General features: G+C 49.6%; 1 protein-coding gene across 1 annotated transcript in view; it reads left to right on the top strand.

Moving 5' to 3' along the window:
- Positions 1 to 22,690, top strand: part of DNAJC11 (DnaJ heat shock protein family (Hsp40) member C11) — a 70,591-nt gene that overhangs the window by 32,430 nt on the left and 15,471 nt on the right. Inside the window, exons 5-7 of the mRNA XM_080800333.1 lie at positions 19,566 to 19,694; positions 20,620 to 20,742; positions 21,817 to 21,890. Of these exons, the coding sequence (XP_080656459.1) occupies positions 19,566 to 19,694; positions 20,620 to 20,742; positions 21,817 to 21,890 (326 nt within the window). The remainder of the gene's footprint in view (positions 1 to 19,565; positions 19,695 to 20,619; positions 20,743 to 21,816; positions 21,891 to 22,690) is intronic.

Raw genomic sequence — 22,690 nt, forward strand, 5'->3', positions numbered from 1 at the left:
CTGGAGCTCTGCCGCATTCAGAGCAACGAAGGGGAAAGAGAACGTCACAGTAGCCTGAGCCTCTGTGTCCTGCAATTAAATTGGCCATCTGGGTGTGCGCAGTGATTGCTTATTGGGATTCTGTGGAAATGTGTCTCCGGGCCATGTTTCTGTGGAACGAGGGAGCACAGCTGTGACCGTTTCACACAAGCGTGCAAGTTATTGTAAAATTCCTAATACTGCGCTACTTGCATAAACCGCTTCCAAATAAGACGTTTTCTAACCAGAAATAGTGAGTGATAACCAGATGTGGGCTATGCAGCATTTCGGGGAGAGGTTTTGAGCTGGGTCTTTTATTCCATTTCTGAGGGTTTTGCTTTTCATAGTGGAAGGGTTTGGAATGTTCTCATCCTAAGAAGACAGGGCAGTCTCCTCTTAAGAAAACCACAGAGGAAGGACCCTGCCGGTGACCATCAGGCTCAGCACTGCCCTGTCCCAAGGGACTGGTAGGCAGGTACCATTTTTGGTGCTGCCATCTGAACCTTGGATGGGCATTTCTCTCTGTTGCTACCAGAAAGAGTTTGTAGGGCGGGGATTTTCTAGTAGGATGTATGTACCAAGAACAGGCAAAGAAGTCAGGTGAGAAAAGTCACAGATTGGAATTCCTGACTCTGATACAGTGATGCGGGACCCGGAGCAAAGCATATGACCTATGCTTCGTTTTCTTGTCTGTAAAATGAAGCCATCTGGGGCCGCCTAGGTACCTCAGTCGGTTGAGTTGTCGGCCTCTTGTTTTCGGCTCAGGTCATGATCTCAGGGTCGTGGGATCGGGCCCTGTGTCGGTCTCCATACTCACCGCAGGGCCTGCTTGTCCCTTTCCCTCCCCGCTCCGCACCTCCCCTCAGTCGGTCTCTGTCTCTCTCTTTTTCTCTCTCTCTCAAATAAATAAAATCTTTAAAAAAAAAAAATGAAGCTGTCTGGCTTTCCTGTCATACAAGCTGGGTAATGATTTAACCTTTTTTTTTTTTAAGATTTTATTTATTTATTTGTGAGAGAGAGAGAGAGAGAGGGCGGACAAGTAGGCAGAGAAGCAGGCTCCCCACTGAGCAGGGAGCCCAATGCAGGACTCGATCCCAGGACACTCATGACCTGAGCTGAAGGCCACTGCTTCACCGACTGAGCCACCCAGGTGTCCCGGGAAAGGATTTTAAAAAATAGGAAATAGGAGTTAATTTATTAGAGACAGACAAGCCTGCTAAATAAATGCATAGTGGTACTTATCAAGTACTAGTGAGGTTAAGAACTCAATTTCATTTTCATTTTGCCTCCAGCACTGCGTGGGAAACGCTTGGTTTGGTCAGGCAGTTCTGGGCCCGTGGTGGTTGGGTCTGGATGGGGTCTGGCAACTGGGATTTCAAAATGGCCCTCTGACAACACCATCAGCCTTCTGCTACGGCCTTGGTCCAGTGGTGTTCAGCGTGCCCAGCTACCTGTGAGTCCTGGCTTGTATGAACGAGCTTGGGAAAGCACTGTGCGGCTCAGAAATGACGAGCACAGCTCCCAGCTCTGGTGTGTGAGCCGGCAGCAGAATGCGTGCAGACACGCTCACGAGCACATGCCGGAGACAGTGTGGTGGAACCTTCCACTTGGAGTCAGGAGCCCTGCACAGGGATTCAGAGTCCTTCCTCCCATCCTGGGCCCTGGGTCAGGCTGCTTCTCCTGTCTTAGCTCAGTTTCCCCTTGTGTGCAATGGAAGGTTTGCCACAAAACCCACCACTTGGGGTCAGAAGACCCCAAAGTCCTTAGTTTCCTCGCCTCTGTTTTCTGTGTTTGCTGCATGAGAGGAAAGTCCTTTGTGTCCCCTGCCGGAGACCCCCAGGCTCAGGTTGCTGGCATCCAAGGACCTCCCAGGCCCCGGCACTGAGCAGCTCTGGGAGGGCGTTTGCGGCCGGGCCAGACGGCGAGGCTCGTCCCCATCGAGAGCGCTGGTGCGACTGGACTGTCGCTGCACCACCCTGGCCACCCTCCCTCCATCCTCCGGATCTCTGTCTCGTTGGCTCAATCCGTCTACAGGGCTTGCCTTTTAAAGACTTAGGATCCCACCATAGGGTTGTTCCGTGTTGCATTCACTTGAGATTGGTTGCCTTGATTCTTTCCTTTGTTAACGCCCGGAAGCCTTCCCTCCCTCGCACGGCGGCTGCTCTGGGGCCCGGACAGCGGATATTACTGCCGCCTTCTGGGGACCTTGTTCCCATTCCATCCGAAGCGGAGCTCTAAGTCACGAGCTGTTGGGGAGCTGCTTGGGGGGCCGCCGCCGTCTGCCTCCGGGGGTAGGCTGGCCGCCTGCTGATCCCGTTACGGAACAGTTCAGGGGGCTCGCCGCGTCCTGTCCGTTTCCTTTTCGCCGTTCAGAGGTTCACGTAAGCCCCCTGGCAAGAGCTCCTCTCTGATTTCAGAAAGGCCGGCTTATCGGCGTGGTTCCTGCGATAGCTTAAAAATAGGATTCAGCTTTATCGGGAAAAGAATTTAAATAATGTATCAAGGAAGACATGTAACAGTAAAAATATTTTTAAATCCCATAACGTTTTCATAAAGATGCAGGATTACATTACTCAATTATTTTTAAAGGGTTTTTAAAAAGCTGTGTCTCGGCTGCCGCGGCTGACGGTCGTAGGCATTCGAATGAGCCCGTGGCTATGACTTCGGTCTGTTTGGGGGAAATGGCTCTGATGTCATAAACTGACTCGGCTTTGCTGACAGGAAAATTGTGCCGAAGGAAAGCTCTTTGGACCCATATGTTTGTTGTGTTCGATGGCAGGAGGGGACGATTTAGCATTTGCAGAAATAGGCAGCCACCGCAGGGGAAGAGACTGGGAAGTTGTCGTAGAGGAAGGGACCGAGTGAGGAGGCAGAGCCTTTGCGGGAGGCAGGAGGCTGTTCTCCCCCATCCTGTCAGCGTCACCGCTCCGAATCAAGATGTCCAAGGGAGAGACTGCTGTTTGGGGGGTGAGGGGACACGGGGATGGGGGCATCCTTGGAAACTCCGTGAGTCTGCGTTTGAGCCTCCCTGAGCTCAGGCAACACAGGTTCCGACTCTGATCTCACAGGGACTCTGCGGACACGACCTCAAGAGCCACCCTGGGCCCAGCAGCCGGAAAGCGGCTGCACGTTGCCTCTTAACGCACTTGCCTCCTGGGGGAAGTTACAGTTAGTCATTGAGAATGCATTTGACAGAAATTTCTCACATTATCCTTATGGTCAGATAAAATACAAACATGAAAATAATTCAGAACGGAGCATTCCTGACTGAATGAACGACTGATTCTCCTCAAAGAGGGTTGATGAATGCACCATCTCCAGCCTGGTGAGAAGCCTCTCGTCGTGGGAGAAGGGCTGTCACTTGGCATGCTCAGAATTCTATGAATGATGCCAGTGAAGATGTGTCTGTCATATTCTCCGGTGACCCAAGGCCTTAGGACAAAACCACGGTTCTAGAATATCGCAGTGAACTAGAGTGGAAAGGTGACACGGGCTAGCTCAGAGAAGGGGAGCCGGGGAGAAATGGTGGTCTGCACTGCCTGGGCTTACTAATATCAACAGCAGTTTAGAGCAATGGTGGGTTGGTGGGTAAGCTAAAGGTGACTCGGGTTCACAAGGCGGTGTAGACTGGGTGCCCGAAAGGAGCCAGGCCCTGCTCCAGATGTGGGCGTGCTGCAGAGAACAGCAGACAAGCCCCTGCCCTCTGAGATTCGAGTTGAGAGAGACAGATACTACACCACAGACACAGGAGGTGATGATGCTGAAGCGGGGAGATAGGGCGAGGTAAGCGGGGAGGACTGCAGTTTTAAATGGGGTGCTCGGGCCTTGCTGAGAAAGCGACACTGAAACTAAGAGGAGAGTTACCGTGTGGGTATCGGGGAAGAACCTTCTGGAAGGAGGGAGCAGCCAGTTCAAAGGGATATGGTGGGTCTGGTATGTTCGAGGAATAGCCAAGAGGCGAGTGTGTGCAGCAGTGGTGGAGGGAATTAGTAGGAGCTGAGGTCAGAGAGGCTCAGCTTCCCCCTCCCTGTGGAGAAGCAGCAACTGGTCTTAATTTGTGGTAGTTGCAGAGAACAGAACCAACAGCTCGAAGACGGTTTTGGCTTGGTGCGAGGAACAAGGAGGGCTGCTGGGGACTAAAGGAAACCACACTTTTCTCCACCATCTCATCCTGAACACAGAGCAGCAAGGACCTACATCTTCCAGGGGGGTGGGGGGTGGGGGGAGTTATATAATTAAGATAAAAATAAGTTTTCCCGGCTGTTCACAGAGTCAGTGTGGGAGTGGATTCCCGGCCGGCAGGTGGTGCTCCCATCCGGGCTGGGTGGAGTTCTCTGATGACCTCTGGGTTGGGGTGGGGGGGGTCTCTCTCACCGCAGGCCCTGCCTGTGAGTAATGGTGTCATTTGGTTATGTGGCTCTTCCCAAGGAGGAAATTTTTGACACTTACAGGCACAAGAAGTCTACTTATTTTTAAATATGCATAGGGCCTTTTTGAGATTTTAATCATTTTTAAAGATTTTTTTTATTTATTGGAGACCATGAGTTGGGGGAGCAGCAGAGGGAGAAGCAGACTCCCTGCTGACCAGGGAGCCCGAGGCGGGGCTCCATCCCAGGACCCCGTGATCGTGACCTGAGCCAAAGGTAGGCACTTAACCCACTGAGCCACCCAGGCACCCCAAGATTTTAATCGTTTTTAAGGAGACTCTAGTTTTGAAGTCTGAGGTATGGGAACATTTTTCTCAGTTTTTTTGTGGTCTACGTAATATGCATAAATAGTTGAGAAAGTCAGTTACTCAACCTACTACAAAAACAGGCTCTCGCCGCTCCCCGCTGGTCTTTCCAGGCCTCGCTGCTGCCCCTGCCCCAGAGGCACCAGGGAGAGACACTGCGAGAGAAGAACACAAGCAGGGGGAGCGGGAGAGGGGGAAGCAGGCTTCCCGCAGAGCAGGGAGCCCGATGCAGGGCTCGACGCCAGGACCCCGGGATCATGACCTGAGCCAAAGGCAAATGCTTAACAACTGAGCCGCCCAGGCGCCCCCGCTCTTAGGTCTTCTGTGTCTCTCACCCATCCTGTTGGCAACCTCTTGGCATCCTCTGAGGCCCCGCTCCACCCTCCCCGCTCCCACTCCAGTCTGGACCCTGCTCTCTGGCCTGCTGTACGGCCGGAGCCCCACGACTCCTCACTGGCTTCCTAGGAATTCGTTTCTGTTCGCTCAGGCAACACCTTGTTCCCCAGGAGCAGCCATGGGGGGCACTGCCGGGCCCCGAGACGCCTGGAACAGCACCTCCCTCCCCTCGGTGGGCTCCCTCGATCCCTTCCTGTGGAGAAAACCCATCTTCTAGCAGCTTCATTAAAGGAAATCCTGGAAGTCAAATTTCATGGTCCTTTTCTCCCCCATTTTATGGTCTCTTGAAAGAGAAAATAATAACGTAAGTACTTACACATACACATGCGTACGGCGGGCCACGTGTGTCGTCTGAGCCTGACCGCGGTCAGGGACGTGGAGGTACACCCTGCCTTACCCCGGGACAAGAGTCCTGCCTGCACCGGGCGTCCGCCTCCGTGGCCCCCTCCTGCCCCATCTCCGGGCCGCAAAGACCAGCCAAAGCGAGGGGTCATCCTGTTGCCTTTTCAACTTTGTCACAAATTGGATACATGCTTGAGTGATCTGCTGTTTGGTTTTTATTGTTTTCGAGCTTCACAGAAGCGGTCCGTGCTCTAGGTGGGCCTCCGGGACTTGTTTTCTACCCACACCTCCTACTCGTGCAGACGTCTGTGCGTTTCACGAAGTCGTGACTCAGTCATTTTCGCCGCCGTCCGCAGCGTATGCCTTCCCCTGCGAGTGGGTGTCTGGTCTCCGGGTTTCTGCGACCGGGGATGTTGCCTCTGGGGACGTTCTCGTGCTCGTCTCCTGGTGCACGTGTGCGGGAGCGTCCACGAGCTCCTCCGTCTGAGCTCGAGGGGTCCCGGGATGTGTAGACGTTCAGCTGGGAGAGATGGTGCCGCAGCGTTTTCCGGAGGTGAAACGCGGCCTTTCGTAACTCAGAATGTCTCGATTGGATCTTCAGACCTAACTAAGCGTAAAGCTCGTGTCTGGGTCCTTCTCACAGTGTGTGTATAGATAGACGCGCACATGGGAGGAAGTGTGTCTCAGCGTTGAGTGAGAGCTCTGTGTTTAATGTTAGAAATGGCTGCTCTTGATCTGTTTTAGACCTAAAAAACAACAGGGGTTTTTTTTTTTTTTTTTTTGGTGGGTTTTTTTTTCCAACCTACAATTCAACAGGATATGAAGCTCCAGTTTGGAAGTCATCTTTCCTCTGAACTTGGAAGATCTCATTCCAGTGTCTTCTGGCTTTGGGGACTGGTGTTGAGAAGACCCATTCCAGTTCCTCGTTCCCATGTGGGGTGGTCTTTTCCCCCTTTGGAAGCCTGTAGGGTTTTCCTGTCTGGGCTCGTGCAGCTGCGTGTGGGAGGCCTTGAGTGAGCTGCGCCGTGGACCCGCCCCCCGCCCCCACGCCCATGCCGCAGCCCGGGCACGTTTTCTCGGGTTCACTCTTCCGACTCTCCTCCCCTTCCGTCCACATTCCTGCCTTTTCATATATTGCACTCTCTGGACTCGTCGTCTCACTTGCTAATTTTTTCCTCTCTGTTTTGCATATTTTTTATTAGTTCTACTTGTTAGAGAGTTTCTTTTTCTAGGTGGTTTTCCTGCCTTCCTACCAGTGTGAAAAATGCTGCCCTATTTTTTAATATCCAAGAACTTTCTTCAGTTTGTTGTTTTCTAAATTCTTGCGGAGGTACAAGGAAGGGCTTTGGTTCTTGAGCCGTGAAGAGAGTTGCCCTGCATCCCCGTCCTGTCTCTGACACCCCCCAGCTGTGTGGCCTTGAGCAAGACACTCGGCCTCTGTTCTTGGTGTCTGCATCTGTGAAATGGAGACAGTAACAGTACCCGCCTCGTTATTAATGGAAAGATTCAACGGAGTAATGCATGTCGAATAATTCAGAGCGTCCCCGACACTTCCTAAGTGTTCATAAATGCTGTTTTTTATGATGAATGCAGTCTCTTTTCTTTTACTGAGCGCATTACTTAGTCATTTTCTACCATTTTCTTTGGCACTTGTATCCTCTGCTTCTTTCTGGTTCTTTTTGATCTTTACTTGGTTTTGGATTTCCGTGTTGGAGGTTTTCCTCAAATGTCTGCTAATCTCTGACCAGCTGCCCTTGAGGCAGTGAGGCTCGGGGGATGTGTCATGAGCTTGGCAGGGCTTGACACCGATAACCTTAACTCTGGGGTGTTTGGAAGGAGACTCCCATCCCCCGCACACACACACAGGTTAGTGTTGAAAGGCTTTTTCTACCTACCAGGTGGTACTTCTCTGCAGAGGAAACCCCCAGTCTCTCACCTGGCTGCTGGCAGTCTTGTTGCCGAGGGGGTGGGAAGTCGGGAGCCGACCATTCCGTGTGAGTCTCCCTTCACCTCGTTCCTTGCTTCCAGAACCTGCCTCCCCACCCCACCCCACCCTAGTCTTCCTCCGCTGGCCCTGGCATGCCTTCCTGGGGTTTCTTCAGAGAGCAAGCCTCTGTCACGGGTCTCCTTCGAGCCAGCGACTGGTCCCTCTGCTTCCGGAGCCAGCAGAAGCCTCGTGTCTTTCTCTGCTCAGTCAGTGACCACCTCCGTTCTCTTCCAGTTTCTAATAAGGCTTGGTTAGCATCTCTCATCCTGTCGTTCTTGGTATTCCTTGAGTGTCCCTTTGGGAGGGAGGAGGATTTCAGGAGAACAATCCCGTTGGTTTAACCAGAAATCCAAATGTACTTACTGGAGATAATCGCACCGGAAGACTGATGTTTGTCCATAGTCATGGAGATAGAGGAACAAAAAGTGGCCACAACTCTGCAGATGCAATGTCTTGGAGTTAAAAGACGGTCAGGGGTGGAGGGTGCCTGGGTGGCTTCATCGGCTAAGTGTCTGACTCTAGATTTTGGCTTAGGTCGTGATTTCGGGGTTGTGAGATCGCATCCCATGTCAGGCTCTACGATCTGTGCAGAGTGTGCTTGAGATAGTCTCTCTCCCTCTCCTTCTGCTCCTCTGTCTTTGTCTGTCTGTCTCTCTCTCTCTCTCTCTCCCAGACAAAATCTTTAAAAGCCTGTCGAGTTGGAGAGCAGACCTGGGGTCACCAGGGGTTGGGTGGAGGGGAGGGGAGAAGAGGGGAGGAACCGGGCTCCACATGGGCAGCGCAAGGATCCCTGTGGCGGTGGAAGTGTTCCATATGCTGACTCGTTCTGGAGGCATGAACCCAAGTAGGTGATCAGGTTGTATAGAGTTAAATGCGCGCGCCACAAATGAAAAAGTAAATAAAACAGAGGAAATCTGAACAAGAAGGTTGGATTGTATCAATGTCAATATCCTGGTCATGATTTTGTACTGTAGTTTTGCAAGACGTAGCCGTTGAAAGAGATGTGATGCGTCAGATCTCTCTTATTTCTTACAACTGCATGTGAATCTACAATTATCTCGATAAAATTTTCAGTTAAAAAAACGGGGTGGCTCAGTCGGTTAAGCGTCTGCCTCCAGCTCAGGTCATGATCTCCGGGTCCCAGGATGGAGCCCCACATCGGGCTCTCTGCTCAGCGGGGAGTCCACCTCTCCCTCTGCCCCTCCCCCCACTGGTGCTTGTGTGCACACATGCGCTCTCTCAAATATATACATAAAATCTTTTTTAAAAAGTGCAGATTCTCAGGGCAGCTGAAGGGGAGTCTCGGGCTGCTACCTGGGAATGTGTATTTGAACAAGCTCCAGAGGGAATTCAGATGGTGGCTGGATTGGAACTATTAGAGTAGTCTGCCAGTGGTGCTATTTTTATGTAACGGTTAAAAAAAAAAGAGTTGACTTACGAATGGTTCGTTGGACACCAGGAAGATGGTGACCTGGTGGGCTTATAGTTTAGAGGTTGGACCAGATGCTTCAAAGGGGATCTCTCCAGCTACTGCCCCTAGTGTTCAGCTCCTTAAATCTGATTTTTACTGAAGACCTCAAAACCTGAGACACTGAGTAAATCATACTCACTTGACAAGTTGTGCTACATCGTTATTCCTGTTACCTCATTGCGTGAAGACAGTTTGAAACTTTGGGTTTCTGGGTTGTGTGCCGTGGAGTCGAGGTATTTTGGCAGGGGGAAGGCAGAAACTGGCCTGTACAATAGCTTGAATCCTCCAGCTCCTACACAGTCACAAATGTCTCAGCTGGCATCTGTGGCTGTTGTGTGTTCCACTGACAGTTTTTCAGTGCATCATGACGGTATGTAAAAAGCTACATAACTGTCATCGTTGTTGTTTTATATGCTGATAGCAGAGTTAAGTACCATGGAATGAGGGTCAGCCAACTGCGGCCTACTGTCTAGTTTTCTCCAGCCTGTGAGCTAAGAAACACTTTTATTACATCTTAAATGGTTTTTAAGAAATCAGAAAGGATAGGGGCACCTGGGTGGCTCAGTGAAGTGGGTTAAGCCTCTGCCTTCGGCTCAGGTCATGATCCCGGCATCCTGGGATCAAGCCCCGCATCGGGCTCTGCTCTGCGGGGAGCCTGCTTTCCCCCCTCTCTCTGCCTGCCTCTCTGCCTACTTGTGATCTCTGTCTGTCAAATAAAGAAAGAAAATCTTTAAAAAAAAAAAACCACATTAAAAAAAAAAAGAAGGATAATTCATGACACATAAAAATGATATGAAACTCAGATTTCAGTGTTCTTAAATAAAGTTTTACTGGAACACAGCAACACTCATTCATTTAAGTATTACCTGTGGCTGTTTGTGCTTCCGGTAACAGCACAGGCTTGAGCGGTTTCAGCCGTAGTTGCCCACAGAGCCTCCGGTTCTCTCTGGTCCTGGACTGCGGCAGTGTGGTGGCCCCGCTCTACTGAACAATAAGGTGACATGTGCAGGTAATTTCCTTTGTAAACTCCTTTTATCTGAAAAATGGGATTTAATAGTAAAAGAACACAAGCCTGGCTGCGCTCAGCTAGCAGTTGTTGGGAGAGCTCTGGCTCATCGGTTTGTCCAGCCTTAGATCTGTTTTTTTGTTATTCCTTATCTTTTTTGATTTTCTGTCAAAATTTGGATCTCACTCGCATTCCTCAAAGTTGGGACTTCTCGTATAAAAGCATTTTGCCTTGAAAATTTTTGAAAGTGAGTTGTAAGTTGCAGCCAAACGCCTGGTTAGCACGTAGAGAAGAAAGCTGTCCGGTTCTGGTGCTGGGGCCAGTCCGTTTTCAAAAGGTTATTTCCTTGAACTGGAAGAACAGCAGAAGGCAGGCATCCAAACCACTCCTCCAGATATTAAAAGCCATGTCCTTGTGAGCTCACAGTGATGTGACCATTCATCTCTGGGACAGTCCGTTTCATCAGCCGTGGCTGGCACCGGAGCCTAACATTCTGTGCGGCGGGTCTCGTGACCTTTCTGGCTTAGTCCTTTTCCGCAGACTTGGATCAGCCCCAGAGGCTGCTGAGTCTCAAAAGCCACTGGCTGGTTGAAATATTTAGTTATTTTGGCCTTGTTTAAAGAAACAACAAGATGGTTGAAAAAGTGATGATGTGAGCAATATTTTTTTTTACTTTTAAAGGCTGTTCTGGGCGCTGGTGAGTCATTTGATTGTCAGTGCACAGTTAACACAAATATTTATCATTTTAGAAGTTTTCTTTGGGAAAGGAAATAAAACGATATTGAACATTATTCTGGAAGTTTTAAGCCAATGCAGTTTGACAAATTATAAAAGAGATGTAAATGTTGAAAGGGCTGTGATTTTCGGTGTAAGATACGATTGCCTGTCCTTAGAGAACCAACCGTGAACTATCAGGACTAACACGCTGAATGAGGCAGCCAGTTAGGAGACCCACATACCTAGGACAGCAGGTTTCTGCCGTTCCTGCCATCAGCACTTTGCGGATTACGGAATAGCCTCTCCTGCCTGCTCTCCCTGCCTCCCTCCTTCCCCCTCTCAGTCCCCCAGCACGGCAGCCAGATTGAGCCTGCAGAAACTCAGGTCAGACCCGGTCACCCTGCTTGCAGAGCTCAGAGGCTGGCATCGTTCATTGTCAGCAGCATTCTCCCCGTGGCCCGTAGATGCGGCGACCGTCTTGCATCATCCAGACCAGGACATTTTTGAGAGTGTGAAGGGGTGCTTAAAATAATTAAAATTTTATAGTTCTTTGAAATGTTTATTGACCAAGGCACCCGGGTGGCTCAGTCAGTTAAGCGTCTGCCTTTGGCTCAGGTCATGATCCCAGGGTCCTGGGATTGAGCCCCAAATCGTGCTCTCTGCCTGGTGGGGAGCCTGCTTCTCCCTCCCGCTCTGCCTGCTGCTCCCTCTGCTTGTGTGAGCACGCACACATGCTTTCTCACTCTCTCTTTCTCTCTCAAATATATAAATAAAATCTTTTTTAAAAAATAAATAATTTTTAAAGTTTAAAAATGTTTATTGACCAACACTGGTTTTATTATATTGGAGAACCTAAAAATTGTTTATTCAAAAACTACTTCAGAAATATTTCCTTTAAAAAATGTACCTATGGGGCGCCTGGGTGGCGCCTGGGTGGTTAAAGCCTCTGCCTTTGGCTCGGGTCATAACCCTAGGGTCCTGGGATTGAGCCCCGCATCAGGCTCTCTGCTCAGCAGGGAGCCTGCTTCCTCCTCTCTCTGCCTGTCTCTCTGCCTACTTGTGATCTCTGTTTGTCAAATAAATAAATAAAATCCTTAAAAAATAAAATAAAATAAAATCTATTAAAAATAAATAAATAAAGAGTGTGCCTGTGATGGGGTGCCTGGGTGGCTCAGTGGGTTAAGCCTCTGTCTTCGGCTCGGGTCATGATCTCAGGGTCCTGGGATTGAGCCCCGCATCGGGCTCTCTGCTCAGCAGGGAGCCTGCTTCCTCCTCTCTCTCTGCCTGCCTCTCTGCCTATTTGTGATCTCTGTTTGTCAAATAAATAAATAAAATCCTTAAAAAATAAAATAAAATAAGATCTATTAAAAATAAATAAATAGTGTGCCTGTGATGGGGTGCCTGGGTGGCTCAGTGAGTTAAAGCCTCTGTCTTCGGGTCAGGTCATGATCTTTGGGTCCTGGGATCAAGCCCCCGCATCGGGCTCCCTGCTCTGTGGAGAGTCTGCTTCCTCCTCTCTCTCTGCCTGCCTCTCTGCCTACTTGTGATCCCTGTCTGTCAAATAAATAAATAGAAGCTTTTATAAATAAATAAATAAATAAATAAAGCAAGCAAGCAAGCAAGCAAGCTTTAAAAATTATGTTGATTGGGGCACCTGGGTGGCTCAGTGAGTTACAGCCTCTGCCTTCGGCGCAGGTCATGATCCCAGAGTCCTGGGATCGAGCCCCGCATCGGGCTCTCTGCTCAGTGGGGAGCCTGTTTCCCTTCCTCTCTCTCTGCCTGCCTCTCTGCCTACTTGTGATCTCTGTCTGTCAAATAGATAAATAAAAATCTTTAAAAAAATAAAAAATGAAAAATGAAAATTATGTTGATTATATGAACATTAAAAGAAACAGCAGCAGTGGCGCCTGGCTGGCTCAGTTGGTAGAGTACACAACTCCTGATCTCAGTGTTGTGAGTTCAGAGCCCACGTTGGGTGTAGAGCCGGGACAGAGGGAAGAAGGAAGGAAGGGATAGAAGGGGTAGGAAGGAGGATTCTTTCTGGCAAACGTTTAAATAGTTTTAATCAGCTTCTCAGTTATATTTGTCTCTGGTATTCTGTGTTCTGGTTATGCATAACCACGCCAGAACTCAGTGGCATGAACAATTTGATTTTCTCTCATGGTCCAGTGGGTTGACCAGACTCAGCTGGATGGTTCTGCTGGGGGTCTCCTCATGCGGCTGTAGTCCAGTGGCAGGGGGGTCATGTTGAAGATGGCGCCTGCGCCCCTGGGCCTCCCACATGGCTCTCCCCGCCCTGGCTGGCTTGGTCTTCCTCAGAACATAGCAGTCTCGGGGGGGCGGTGGAGTGTTCTGTTAGCTAGCTTCCCCAGAAAGCACCTCCAGGGGCGCCTGGGTGGCTCAGTGGGTTAAAGCCTATGCCTTCAGCTCAGGTCATGATCCCAGGGTCCTTGGATCAGGGTCCTTGGATCAAGCCCCGCGTTGGGCTCGCTGCTCAACGGGGAGCCTGCCTCTCTGCCTACTTGTGATCTCTCTATCAAATAAATAAATAAAATCTTTAAAAAAAAGAAGGAAAGAAAGAAAGCACCTCCAGAGAGGCCTAGAAGAAAACTGCAAGGTGTCCCGTGACCTAGCTCCGAAGGCCACACCAGTCACAGCCGCTGCACTCTGTCGGACAGGAGCGAGTCTCTGGTCCTGGGCAGAATCAAGGAGAGGGCTCTGTGCAAGGGTCAGATGCCAGCAAGCGGGGCTCGCAGGGAGGCCTTCTCTGGACCCTCACTCCTGCCTTGTGGCACTGCTCTTTTCCCAGAGAATGTGCCTTCAGTGTGGTGGTCTTTCTTCTGTAACATTGCCTACCATCTTTTTGCTTGTTTGTTTGTTTTTAAGATTTTATTTATTTGAGAGAGAGCGCAAGCGAACAAGCCGGGGGAGGGGCAGAGGCAGAAGCAGGCTCTCCGCCAAGCAGGGAGCCCAGTGTAGAACTCAGTCCCAGGGCCCTGGGACCACGACTCGAGCCAAAGGCAGCCGCTCAACAGACTGAGCCACCCAGGTGCCCCCATTACCTACCATCTTAATACATTTGTATTTAGTAAATTTGAAATCTTTTTTTTTTTTTTTTAAGATTTTATTTATTCATTTGACAGAGAGAGAGTGAGAGAGGTAATCCAAGCAGGGGAAGCAGGAGAGGGAGAAGCAGGCTCCCCACTGAGCAGGGAGCCCGATGCGGGGCTCGATCCCCGGACCCTGGGACCATGACCTGAGCCGAAGGCAGCTGCTTAACAGACTGAGCCACCCAGGCGCCCCTAGTAAATTTGAAATCTTTAGCATATTTGATTCTTCTCTGTATACTATAGTATTCTTTTTTTTTTTTAACTTATTTATTTTTCTCACCATAGCACATACCTTCCCCAGTGTCCACCACCCAGCCACCCCGTCCCTCCCACGTCCCTCCCCTCCAGCAACCCTCAGTTTTTAATCCTCAGGGATTAAGAGTCTCTTATGGTTTGTCTCCCTCTCTGGTTTCGTCTTGTTTCATTTTTCCCTCCCTTCCCCATGACCCTCTGTCTGGCTTTACCATAGTATTCTTAATTGAGAGTATTTTCTCAATTACAAATTTTGACTTTGCGGAACATATGCTTTGGCCCAAGTATTTTCGTAGGGTATTATCTTTTTGCCTCCATTTAGAATATTTTTGATACTTTTTTTTTCAATAAATTGTCTTTATTTATGATCTTTGGCATGCTTCATCAGATTTCCAGCCCAGCCACAAAACCGCAGGCAGGCCTTTTCAGTTTCATTCCATTCCAAGATAGACGATATGTTTAACTAAAGATGACAGTTCCATCAAAAAAGTTCTTACCAAAAATCGAGATACTCCAAAATGCTCTTAGGGAATTTCGAAATAAACTGTTGGAGATCTTATTTTGTTTGTTCAGTTTGTCCTTCCTTAAGAGCTCAATTTCAGAGTGACACGCTTTATTTTTGGTGATTGCAATTTCTTTCTTTCTTTTTTTTTTTTTTAAGATTTTATTTATTTATTTGACAGACAGAGATCACAAGTAGGCAGAGAGGCAGGCAGAGAGAAAGGAAGAAGCAGGCTCCCCGTTGAGCTGAGAGCCCGATGCGGGGCTCGATCCCAGAACCCTGAGATCGTGACCTGAGCCAAAGGCAGAGGCTTTAAACCACTGAGCCACCCAGGCGCCCCGGTGATGGCAATTTCTTAAATATTTTAAAAGCTGCAGGGTTTATTAAAAGGAGTTCTTTAAAGGCCCAGATGTTCCTAATATTCAATTTCTAATACACAGGCATGCTGCAAATTTTTTTGTTTTCAGAATCAGCTTTGGGGTGTCCGGGTGGCTTAGTGGGTTAAGCGTCTGACTTTTGATCTCAGCTCAGGTCTTGATCTCAGGGTCATGAGTTCAAACCCCACACTGGGCTTTATGCCCAGCATGGAACCTACTTAAAAAAAAAAAAAAGGAATCCGCTTCACAGAAAATTATTGTTACTCTGAAGACACAAAAATAATTGTACATTTTGACAGCTTGAGCTTAATTTTCCCAGGTGGATTATCGCAGCTGGTTTTGACACAATCACGCATCCGTGTGCGCGTAACTAATGCTGAGGCTGTTTCTCCTCCGTAGGTTTCTTGCTTTAATAAGACATTTTTGCCATAATGCTGTACTTTACCAGAATTGGCATTTGAGTATCACCACAAAAACAGAAGCTTACATTCACACTAGGACTTTTTGACTTTACAGTAACACTTTCTTCTAGGGTTTCCCACCCAGTTCCAGTGTGGAGGATGGGGGGCAGCTGCAACCAGCAAGAATCCAACTCCAGTCCGGGGGCGCCTGGGTGGCTCTGTCAGCTGAGGCTTTGATCTCAGGGTCGAGACTTCGAGCCCCACGTTGGGCTCCACGTGGGGTGTGGAGCCTGCTTTAAAAAAAAAAAAAAAAAAAAAAAAAGTCCGTTCAGCTCTGATGCTGTCTGCCTGGGGACTACATCAGATTCCACAGGTGGAGGGTTCAATCCTACAACACTGCTGCCACCCCCCACTTCCGATGACCCAGGACTGTAGATGCCAACACCCTCCTTCTCAGATTCCTTTAATTCACTAGAGGGACATGCACAAATCAGCAGCCGGTGGGACTCTGCAGAGCAAAGGCTGGGAAAAGGTACTGGATTTACTCGCCCTCTCAGGCACCCTGCTCCCCTGCACCTGCACTGTCCCCACCAATCGTGAAGCTTGCAGAACCCAGTCCGTTTGGATTTTCACGGAGGCTTCATGGCATAGTCAGACTGACTGGTTTCAACCTCTGATTCCTCTCCCCTCCCTGGAGGCTGGGGGTAGAACTTGAAAGTTCCAGCCCTCCAGTCACTTGGTTGGTCCTCCTGGCAACCAGCCCCCGCCCTTGGAGGGAGCCGAAAAGCCACCTTCATTAACGTAACAGAAGACGCATTTATCACCCTTACCAGCAGAAATGTCTGGGGTCTTAGGAGCTGTGAGCCAGGATCCCTACGGATGAAGACCAAATACAAATAAGAAGTACACATTTGGTCACCTGAATGACCAGACGTACATTTCTTATAAATCACAGGATTGCATGTTTTGGGGGGTTTTTTGTTTTTTGTTTGTTTGTTTAAAGATTTTATTTATTTGACAGAGAGAGAGAGATCACAAGTAGGCAGAGAGGCAGGGGGGGGGAAGCAGACTCCCCACTGAGCAGAGAGCCTGATGCGGGGCTCGATCCCCAGATCCTGAGACCATGACCTGAACCCAAGACAGAGGCTTAACCCACTGAGCCACCCAGGCGCCCAGTATTGCATGTTTATAATTCAAATCAAACCATTATTAAGATTCACTGATTTTCTCTTTGAAGCATCGGGTAACACTGACATAAAATTGGCATCGTTAGCAGCTGTGAGGTTCTCTTGCTAATAGAACAAACACATAAATAGCTATTGCCTTATCTTTCCTCTGTGCGGTACAAACCTTAGAATGGACAAATGAGTGAAATTAACAGAGCAGAACTACTGTCTGATCCACAGTTACCTGGAAAGTCCCTGCTGCTATGACTTGCTTTCGGGCATGGTCTTTTTTTTTTTTTTTTTTTTTTTATTTGTTAGAGCGAGCGAGCACAGGCAGACAGAGTTGTAGGCAGAGGCAGACGGAGAAGCAGGCTCCCCGCCGAGCAAGGAGCCCGATGTGGGACTCGATCCCAGGACGCTGGGATCATGACCTGAGCCGAAGGCAGCCGCCTAACCAACTGAGCCACCCAGGCGTCCCTCGGGCATGGTCTTTAACGAAGAGCGGCGGACTAGGGACCAAGGCCCTGGAGTTTGTTTAGCAGGTGTAAGACGATTTTCGTATGGTCTGAATTAGCGCTACGGATGGATAATCGATATTGAAAAACGTTTCCTATGAGTTACAAATTCATCAGCTCTCTGAGAAAATGGAAATTGAGTGCTTATTTCGTTGTTGTTAGATATACAGTGTGTTTAATTTTATTGCTGCCTGAAGAATTTATCAGAAAAGAAAATATTACCCCAAAACACAAACGTCCTACAGATTTACATCAGGAGTTGCACATTTGGCCGTCTGCCAGTTTTTATGTGACTTACAAGCTAAGAATGGTTTTTACTTTTTTTTTTTTTTTTTTAACAGTTGAAAAAAACCAAAAGGGGATGGCTGGGTAGCTCAGTGGGTTAAGCATCCGACTCTGGATTTCAGCTCAGGTCTTGATCTCAGGGCCATGAGTTCAAGCCCCACATTGGGCTCCACGCTGGAGGGTTTTTTTTGTCTGTTTGTTTGTTTGTTTGTTTGAGACATGAAAATTTTATGAAATTCAGATTTCAGGATGAATAAACAGTTTTACTGGACAGCCAGGGTCAGTCCCTTGCTGGGTAGTTGGGCTGCTTTCCCTTCAACAGCAGAGTTGAGTTGCGACAGAGACGGTAGGACCCACGCCTAAAATAGTTCCTGTGGCCCTTCACAGAAAGTGTCACCTCCAGATGATACCCTTCAGTAGAGGAAAAATACTGCAGCAGGAATATTCAGACTGCTGTCTGCTACCCTCTGCTGCAGGACCGGCCCGCCTCTCTTTCCCACCCTGTTCATACGCACCTGCAGGTTCCCGCGCACACGGCTGCCCACAGCTTCACATATGTCCCAGGCCGAGGCACAGGCCACCTGCCTGCTGTACCAGCCGGGCAACGGCATCTCCTGCTTCTCATACCAGCGGAGACTAGGAGAAGGTGACTGGCTGCCAGCCACCACACCAGCAAATGTCGGGGCTGGGCTGAGGGTGGAGAAAGGCTGTGGCCCTCGACACACAACTAGATGAGACAATGTTGGAGGCTAAGAGTACCAAGGGCGGGCCTGAGCACCAAACCCGTCTGGCTTCTTAGCTTAAGGCAACTATTGATGATGATGCTAATACTCGGTTTCAAAATAAAAACCTAGACCAACTGCTAATCCCACCGAAACAGCAGGGTTCAACTGGTCATCTCCTGGATAGCCCCCTGCCCCACGCCGCCCACCGTAACGTCCACGGATCACCCACACACAGCCACCCACAGCCTTCCTGTCTGCCATGTGCTCCCTCTACTCCAGCCCCGTGGCCTCCTCCCTAGTTTCCCGCTCACGTCTTTGTTCATGTGTCCCCTTCTCAGGCAGAAAAACACATGCGCCCACGCTGCTTTTGGGGCGATAGAAATGTTCTGTGTCGTGATTGTGGAGGTTGGTTTTGCGAGTCTGCATGTCTGTCAGAACTCACCGAAATGGGCACCTCAGGCAGTGCGCTTTCTGTCATTATTTATAAATTCAGCCTCAGTACAGTTTTTTAAAATGGGCTGCAGGGAACCGAATAAAAAATGTGTGTGTGGTCAGATTTTTATATGTGGGATTAAGATATATGCCCATTTGAGAAATCTTACGATGATAAAAAAAAATAATAAACATTGATTTTCTGAGGATAGAGCATTTTATATCAGTCAGCAAGTTTTAGCTTCACATTTCTTGGGAGAATATGCTGTCCCATTTCTCCTAGCTTAATTCTCAAATTAATTTTAGAAGGTGAAACAATTTTTCAATCTCCATTCATAATTAATTTTGTTTGCACTTTTTTTTTTTAAGATTTTATTTATTTATTTGACAGAGAGCACAAGCAGGGGGAGTGGCAGGCAGAGGGAGAAGGAGAAGCAGACTTCCCACTGAGCAGGGAGCCTGACACAGGGCTCGGTCCCAGGACCCTGGGATCATGACCTGAACCAAAGGCAGACACTTAACCAGCTGAGCCACCCAGGTACCCCAACACCTTGCGCTTCTTGATCTTTGAAGTTACTTTATGTTTTAAAGAGTTTTAAGGGCACCTGGGTGGCTCAGTCAGTTAGACATCTGCCTTTGGCTCAGGTCGTGATCCCAGGGTCCTGGGATCAAGTCCCACATCAGGCTCCCTGCTCATGCTCTCTCTTGCTCTCTCAAATAAATAAATAAAATATTTTTTAAAAGAAGGGTTTTAAGGTAGTTTTATAATGTAAGGGTGTTTAGAATCAAACATTAAAATGTTTAATTTGTGTGGCTCGTGTCTAAGTGGTTTCTGCATTCACAGGTTAAATCTGGAGGTGATCTATTTGGGCCCTAAAATTCATCTTGTATGGGTCTTTTTTTCCCCCCAAATACTTATCTTCTCATTTGCCTGCCAGCATGACTGGTTTCCTGACCCCAGCGGTCTGTGAAGCTCTGCTGCTGTTTGGTGTGAACTGTGACATTCATGCTCTGTGGGCCGCGTGGTGGAGTCCCACCCACACCCAGTGTGCTGCCGGCTGCCGGAGTGTAGATTGTCTTTCATTCCACAAATACCACCCCTGCTGCTGACTGCTTGTTTTTCTGCCCCAGGGGACCATCAGTGTTGGCATCGATGCCACTGACCTTTTTGATCGCTATGAGGAGGAGTACGAAGATGCGTCCGGAAGTGGCTTTCCGCAGATTGAAATTAACAAGATGCACATATCCCAGTCCATTGAGGTAAAGCCCAGACTCCCCCCGCCGAGTGCAGTGAGGCTCAGGTTAACGAGGCACAGCGCGCCGAGCAGATGCGGTTTTTCTCATCTTTATTTATGAAAGGATGCAATTAGCCACTTAAAGAAAAAAAGTAGTTCCAGGCACAACCTTGTTACTGCTTTGCTGATGAGTTAGCAACATGAGTGCCAGGGGGCACTTAGCTTCCAAGGTCGCTGGGCTCCCCCAGCAGAAGCGCAAGTGGTCTGGGAGAAGTAGAGACCAAGGTCAGGAAGATTTGGGGTGAGAAAGCAGACCTCCATGGGTGATTCAAAGAACCAGTCTCCGTTTTAAGGCACACTCTGTTGTATGCAGAAAATACAACATTCAGCTGAACCCAGGGTCACTAAAATGTCATCTTTCTGCACACTGGCGGGGGGTCTGCTGAGGCTCACAGTAGGTCTCTACCTCCTCAACTCTGTTTGTTCTCAAGTGCATCAACCCAGAAGATGAAGTCCAAACTCTGGGGAACTTGCATGTCTGGCAGAGCTTCCAGGCTTGGCTACTAGGGCCACGGATTCAGTCCCTTCCCTGGTGCTGGTGGCGAGCAAGGACTGTAGAGTCCCAGACATGCCACTGTGGGAGGGAAGGCACACGATGAAGCCACTGTGCCATCTGATCCTAAGAACCAGCATTCGGCCCTGTCTTTCCCCTGGAAATTTTGAAATTTGCCCAGGAAAGCTTTTGAAAAACAGTATCTTGGTGGCGACATGCAGCTCAGATAGCAGAGTGGGAGAGAAGTGAACCCGTTGAGGTCCTTGTGCGTCCTTAGACCCTGGAGCTGTGGTCACCCGCACCTTTGGCCGTGCACTTGAAGTGTATTCCTTACACTGCTGTCCGTGTGCTTCCTCGTGCTTTGACTCATTCCTTACCAGCAAATATCATTTCCTAGGCACCCTTGACAGCCACAGACACAGCCATCCTCTCTGGAAGCCTCTCAACCCAGAACGGGAACGGAGGGGGTTCCATAAACTTCGCGCTTAGACGAGTCACGTCCGCAAAGGGATGGGGAGAGGTAAGAATGTCGACGGGTAGGGTCATGTTATCCACTGCAAAGCCTGATTTCTGAACATTTGCACTCTAAAAGCCAACCCTCAAAAAGACCTAGGTTGGCCACGTCATTGTACAACAGGATACCAGATGTCAAACTTGCATCAGGTGACTGTCCCCAAGAGAAAAACGCGTCTCCTACTGGAGCCGGAATCCCCCGTCTGCTGGACAGCCCAGAGGCGGGACAGAGCGGCAAGATTGCCCTTGAGACGCCAACTCACAGAAACACAGCCGCGAGGAACTCCGAGTCTCTGTTCCCCTTCAGCAGAGACCTGTAGGTGCTTCCCTTGTCCTGCCCGGTTCGGAAGGCAGGTGCCGCGTCGGTGCTCCCAGCCACTGACGGGCGGCCGTCTCGCAGCCGGCTCTGCTGAGCAAATGGACCTGCCTCAAATTAACATTGAAGAGGTGCCTTGAAAGTCACCCAGACTAGTAAACGAGGCAGCCGGCACTGGCTGGACTTCCCGGGCTGAGTGTGGGACTGCTGATGGGTTAGCTCCAGACCCCTGAGGACCATCTCCAGTCACCTGTGAGAGCCGAGGGCCACGAAGCAGAGCAAGAACACGAGGCAGGGCCCCCCCCCCCCCCGCCCCCCCGCTCCTGACCGTGGCAGGCGGCTCTGCACACGGCCGGGCATGGAAGCCAGTCTCCCCTTCTGACTTGAGCGAGGGAGACCATCGGAGGCCAGCAGTGTTTTCTTTGGAGGGGCTCCCTTCCGAAACCTGCCTCCTTTGGATCTGTGGCAACAGCCCTCCATTTGGTGAAGGTCCGGATGAGGTCTTGGGAATCTTCCAGGGGCCCTGGTGGCTCAGTCAGTTAAGCATCTGACTCTTGGTCTTAACTCAGGTCTTGATCTCTAGAGTCGTGAGATCAAGCCCCACGTTGGACTCTAAAATCTTCTAACCCCTACTTGCAGAGCCCTGGCAAGGGCCAGTGGCATTAAATTAAAAGAAGGAATTGTAACCAGATGTGCTTCCCCGAGACCTGGGTTGCTGCTGTGAGAGTAAACACTGCTAACTCTCTCTTTTTCTCTCTTGAACAGTTAGAATTTGGAGCCGGGGATCTGCAGGGACCTTTATTTGGTCTGAAGCTGTTCCGTAATCTCACCCCAAGATGGTAAATACAGAGAAATCCTCTTTGATGATCTTTGTGGATTTAGCAGACTAGAACCTGTGTATTTTTTTGGTCAAGGTCATCTGGAATTACCTCTCCTCTCCTACAAGGTCGTCAGGGGCAAACCTGCGGCGCTGGCGGAGAGCTAAGGCAGGGTTCCGTGGCGCAGACGCTGGACTGGCGGGCGCGGGGAGGGGTCATCTGCTGCCTGTCTGTCTGCCCTGGGCCCGGCTACTGCTCTGTGGCCCGCAGTCTCCTGCTTTATGGGGATGAGGCTCCCGCCTGTTCACCCAGGGCTGTGAGCGCCAGGAGAGTGGAGAGAAAGCACCTTCACGGGGAAGCCGGCCAGTGGCCTGAAATACTGACGAACTTGTGGATCATTTCTTTGTCCCCGAGAATGTGTTTCGAGTTCCGGAAAGGGTGTGTATTAAACAGTGGGGCACTGGTGAAACTGCCCAGTCATCAGCGAGATGGGCAGACGCTGGAGCGTCAAGCACCCCCCCGCCCCAGTCCCCTTCGTCTTTGCTGTTGCAGTAACGTCCCACTCCTGGACCTGTAACTCGCTGCCCTCCTAGAACCCCAGAGGTGTCCTTGTTTCCCCTGTTGGGTTACTTTGTGAGCACAGCTAAAGAAACTGGGTGGAAGGTAAAATAAAATTCTCTTTCCTCTGGAGGAGAAAGTAAAGGAGTCCTGGGATGAAGTATATGTTTGGAAAGAAAGCTTTTCACTTCCACTTAGATGTGTATCTGCACACCTGCCCGGTCCCACTGGTCAAGACCAGTCCCTGCTCCAGTCCAGTAGGA

The sequence above is a fragment of the Martes martes genome (assembly GCF_963455335.1).
Source record: "Martes martes genome assembly, chromosome: 4".
NCBI lineage: Eukaryota > Metazoa > Chordata > Mammalia > Carnivora > Mustelidae > Martes > Martes martes.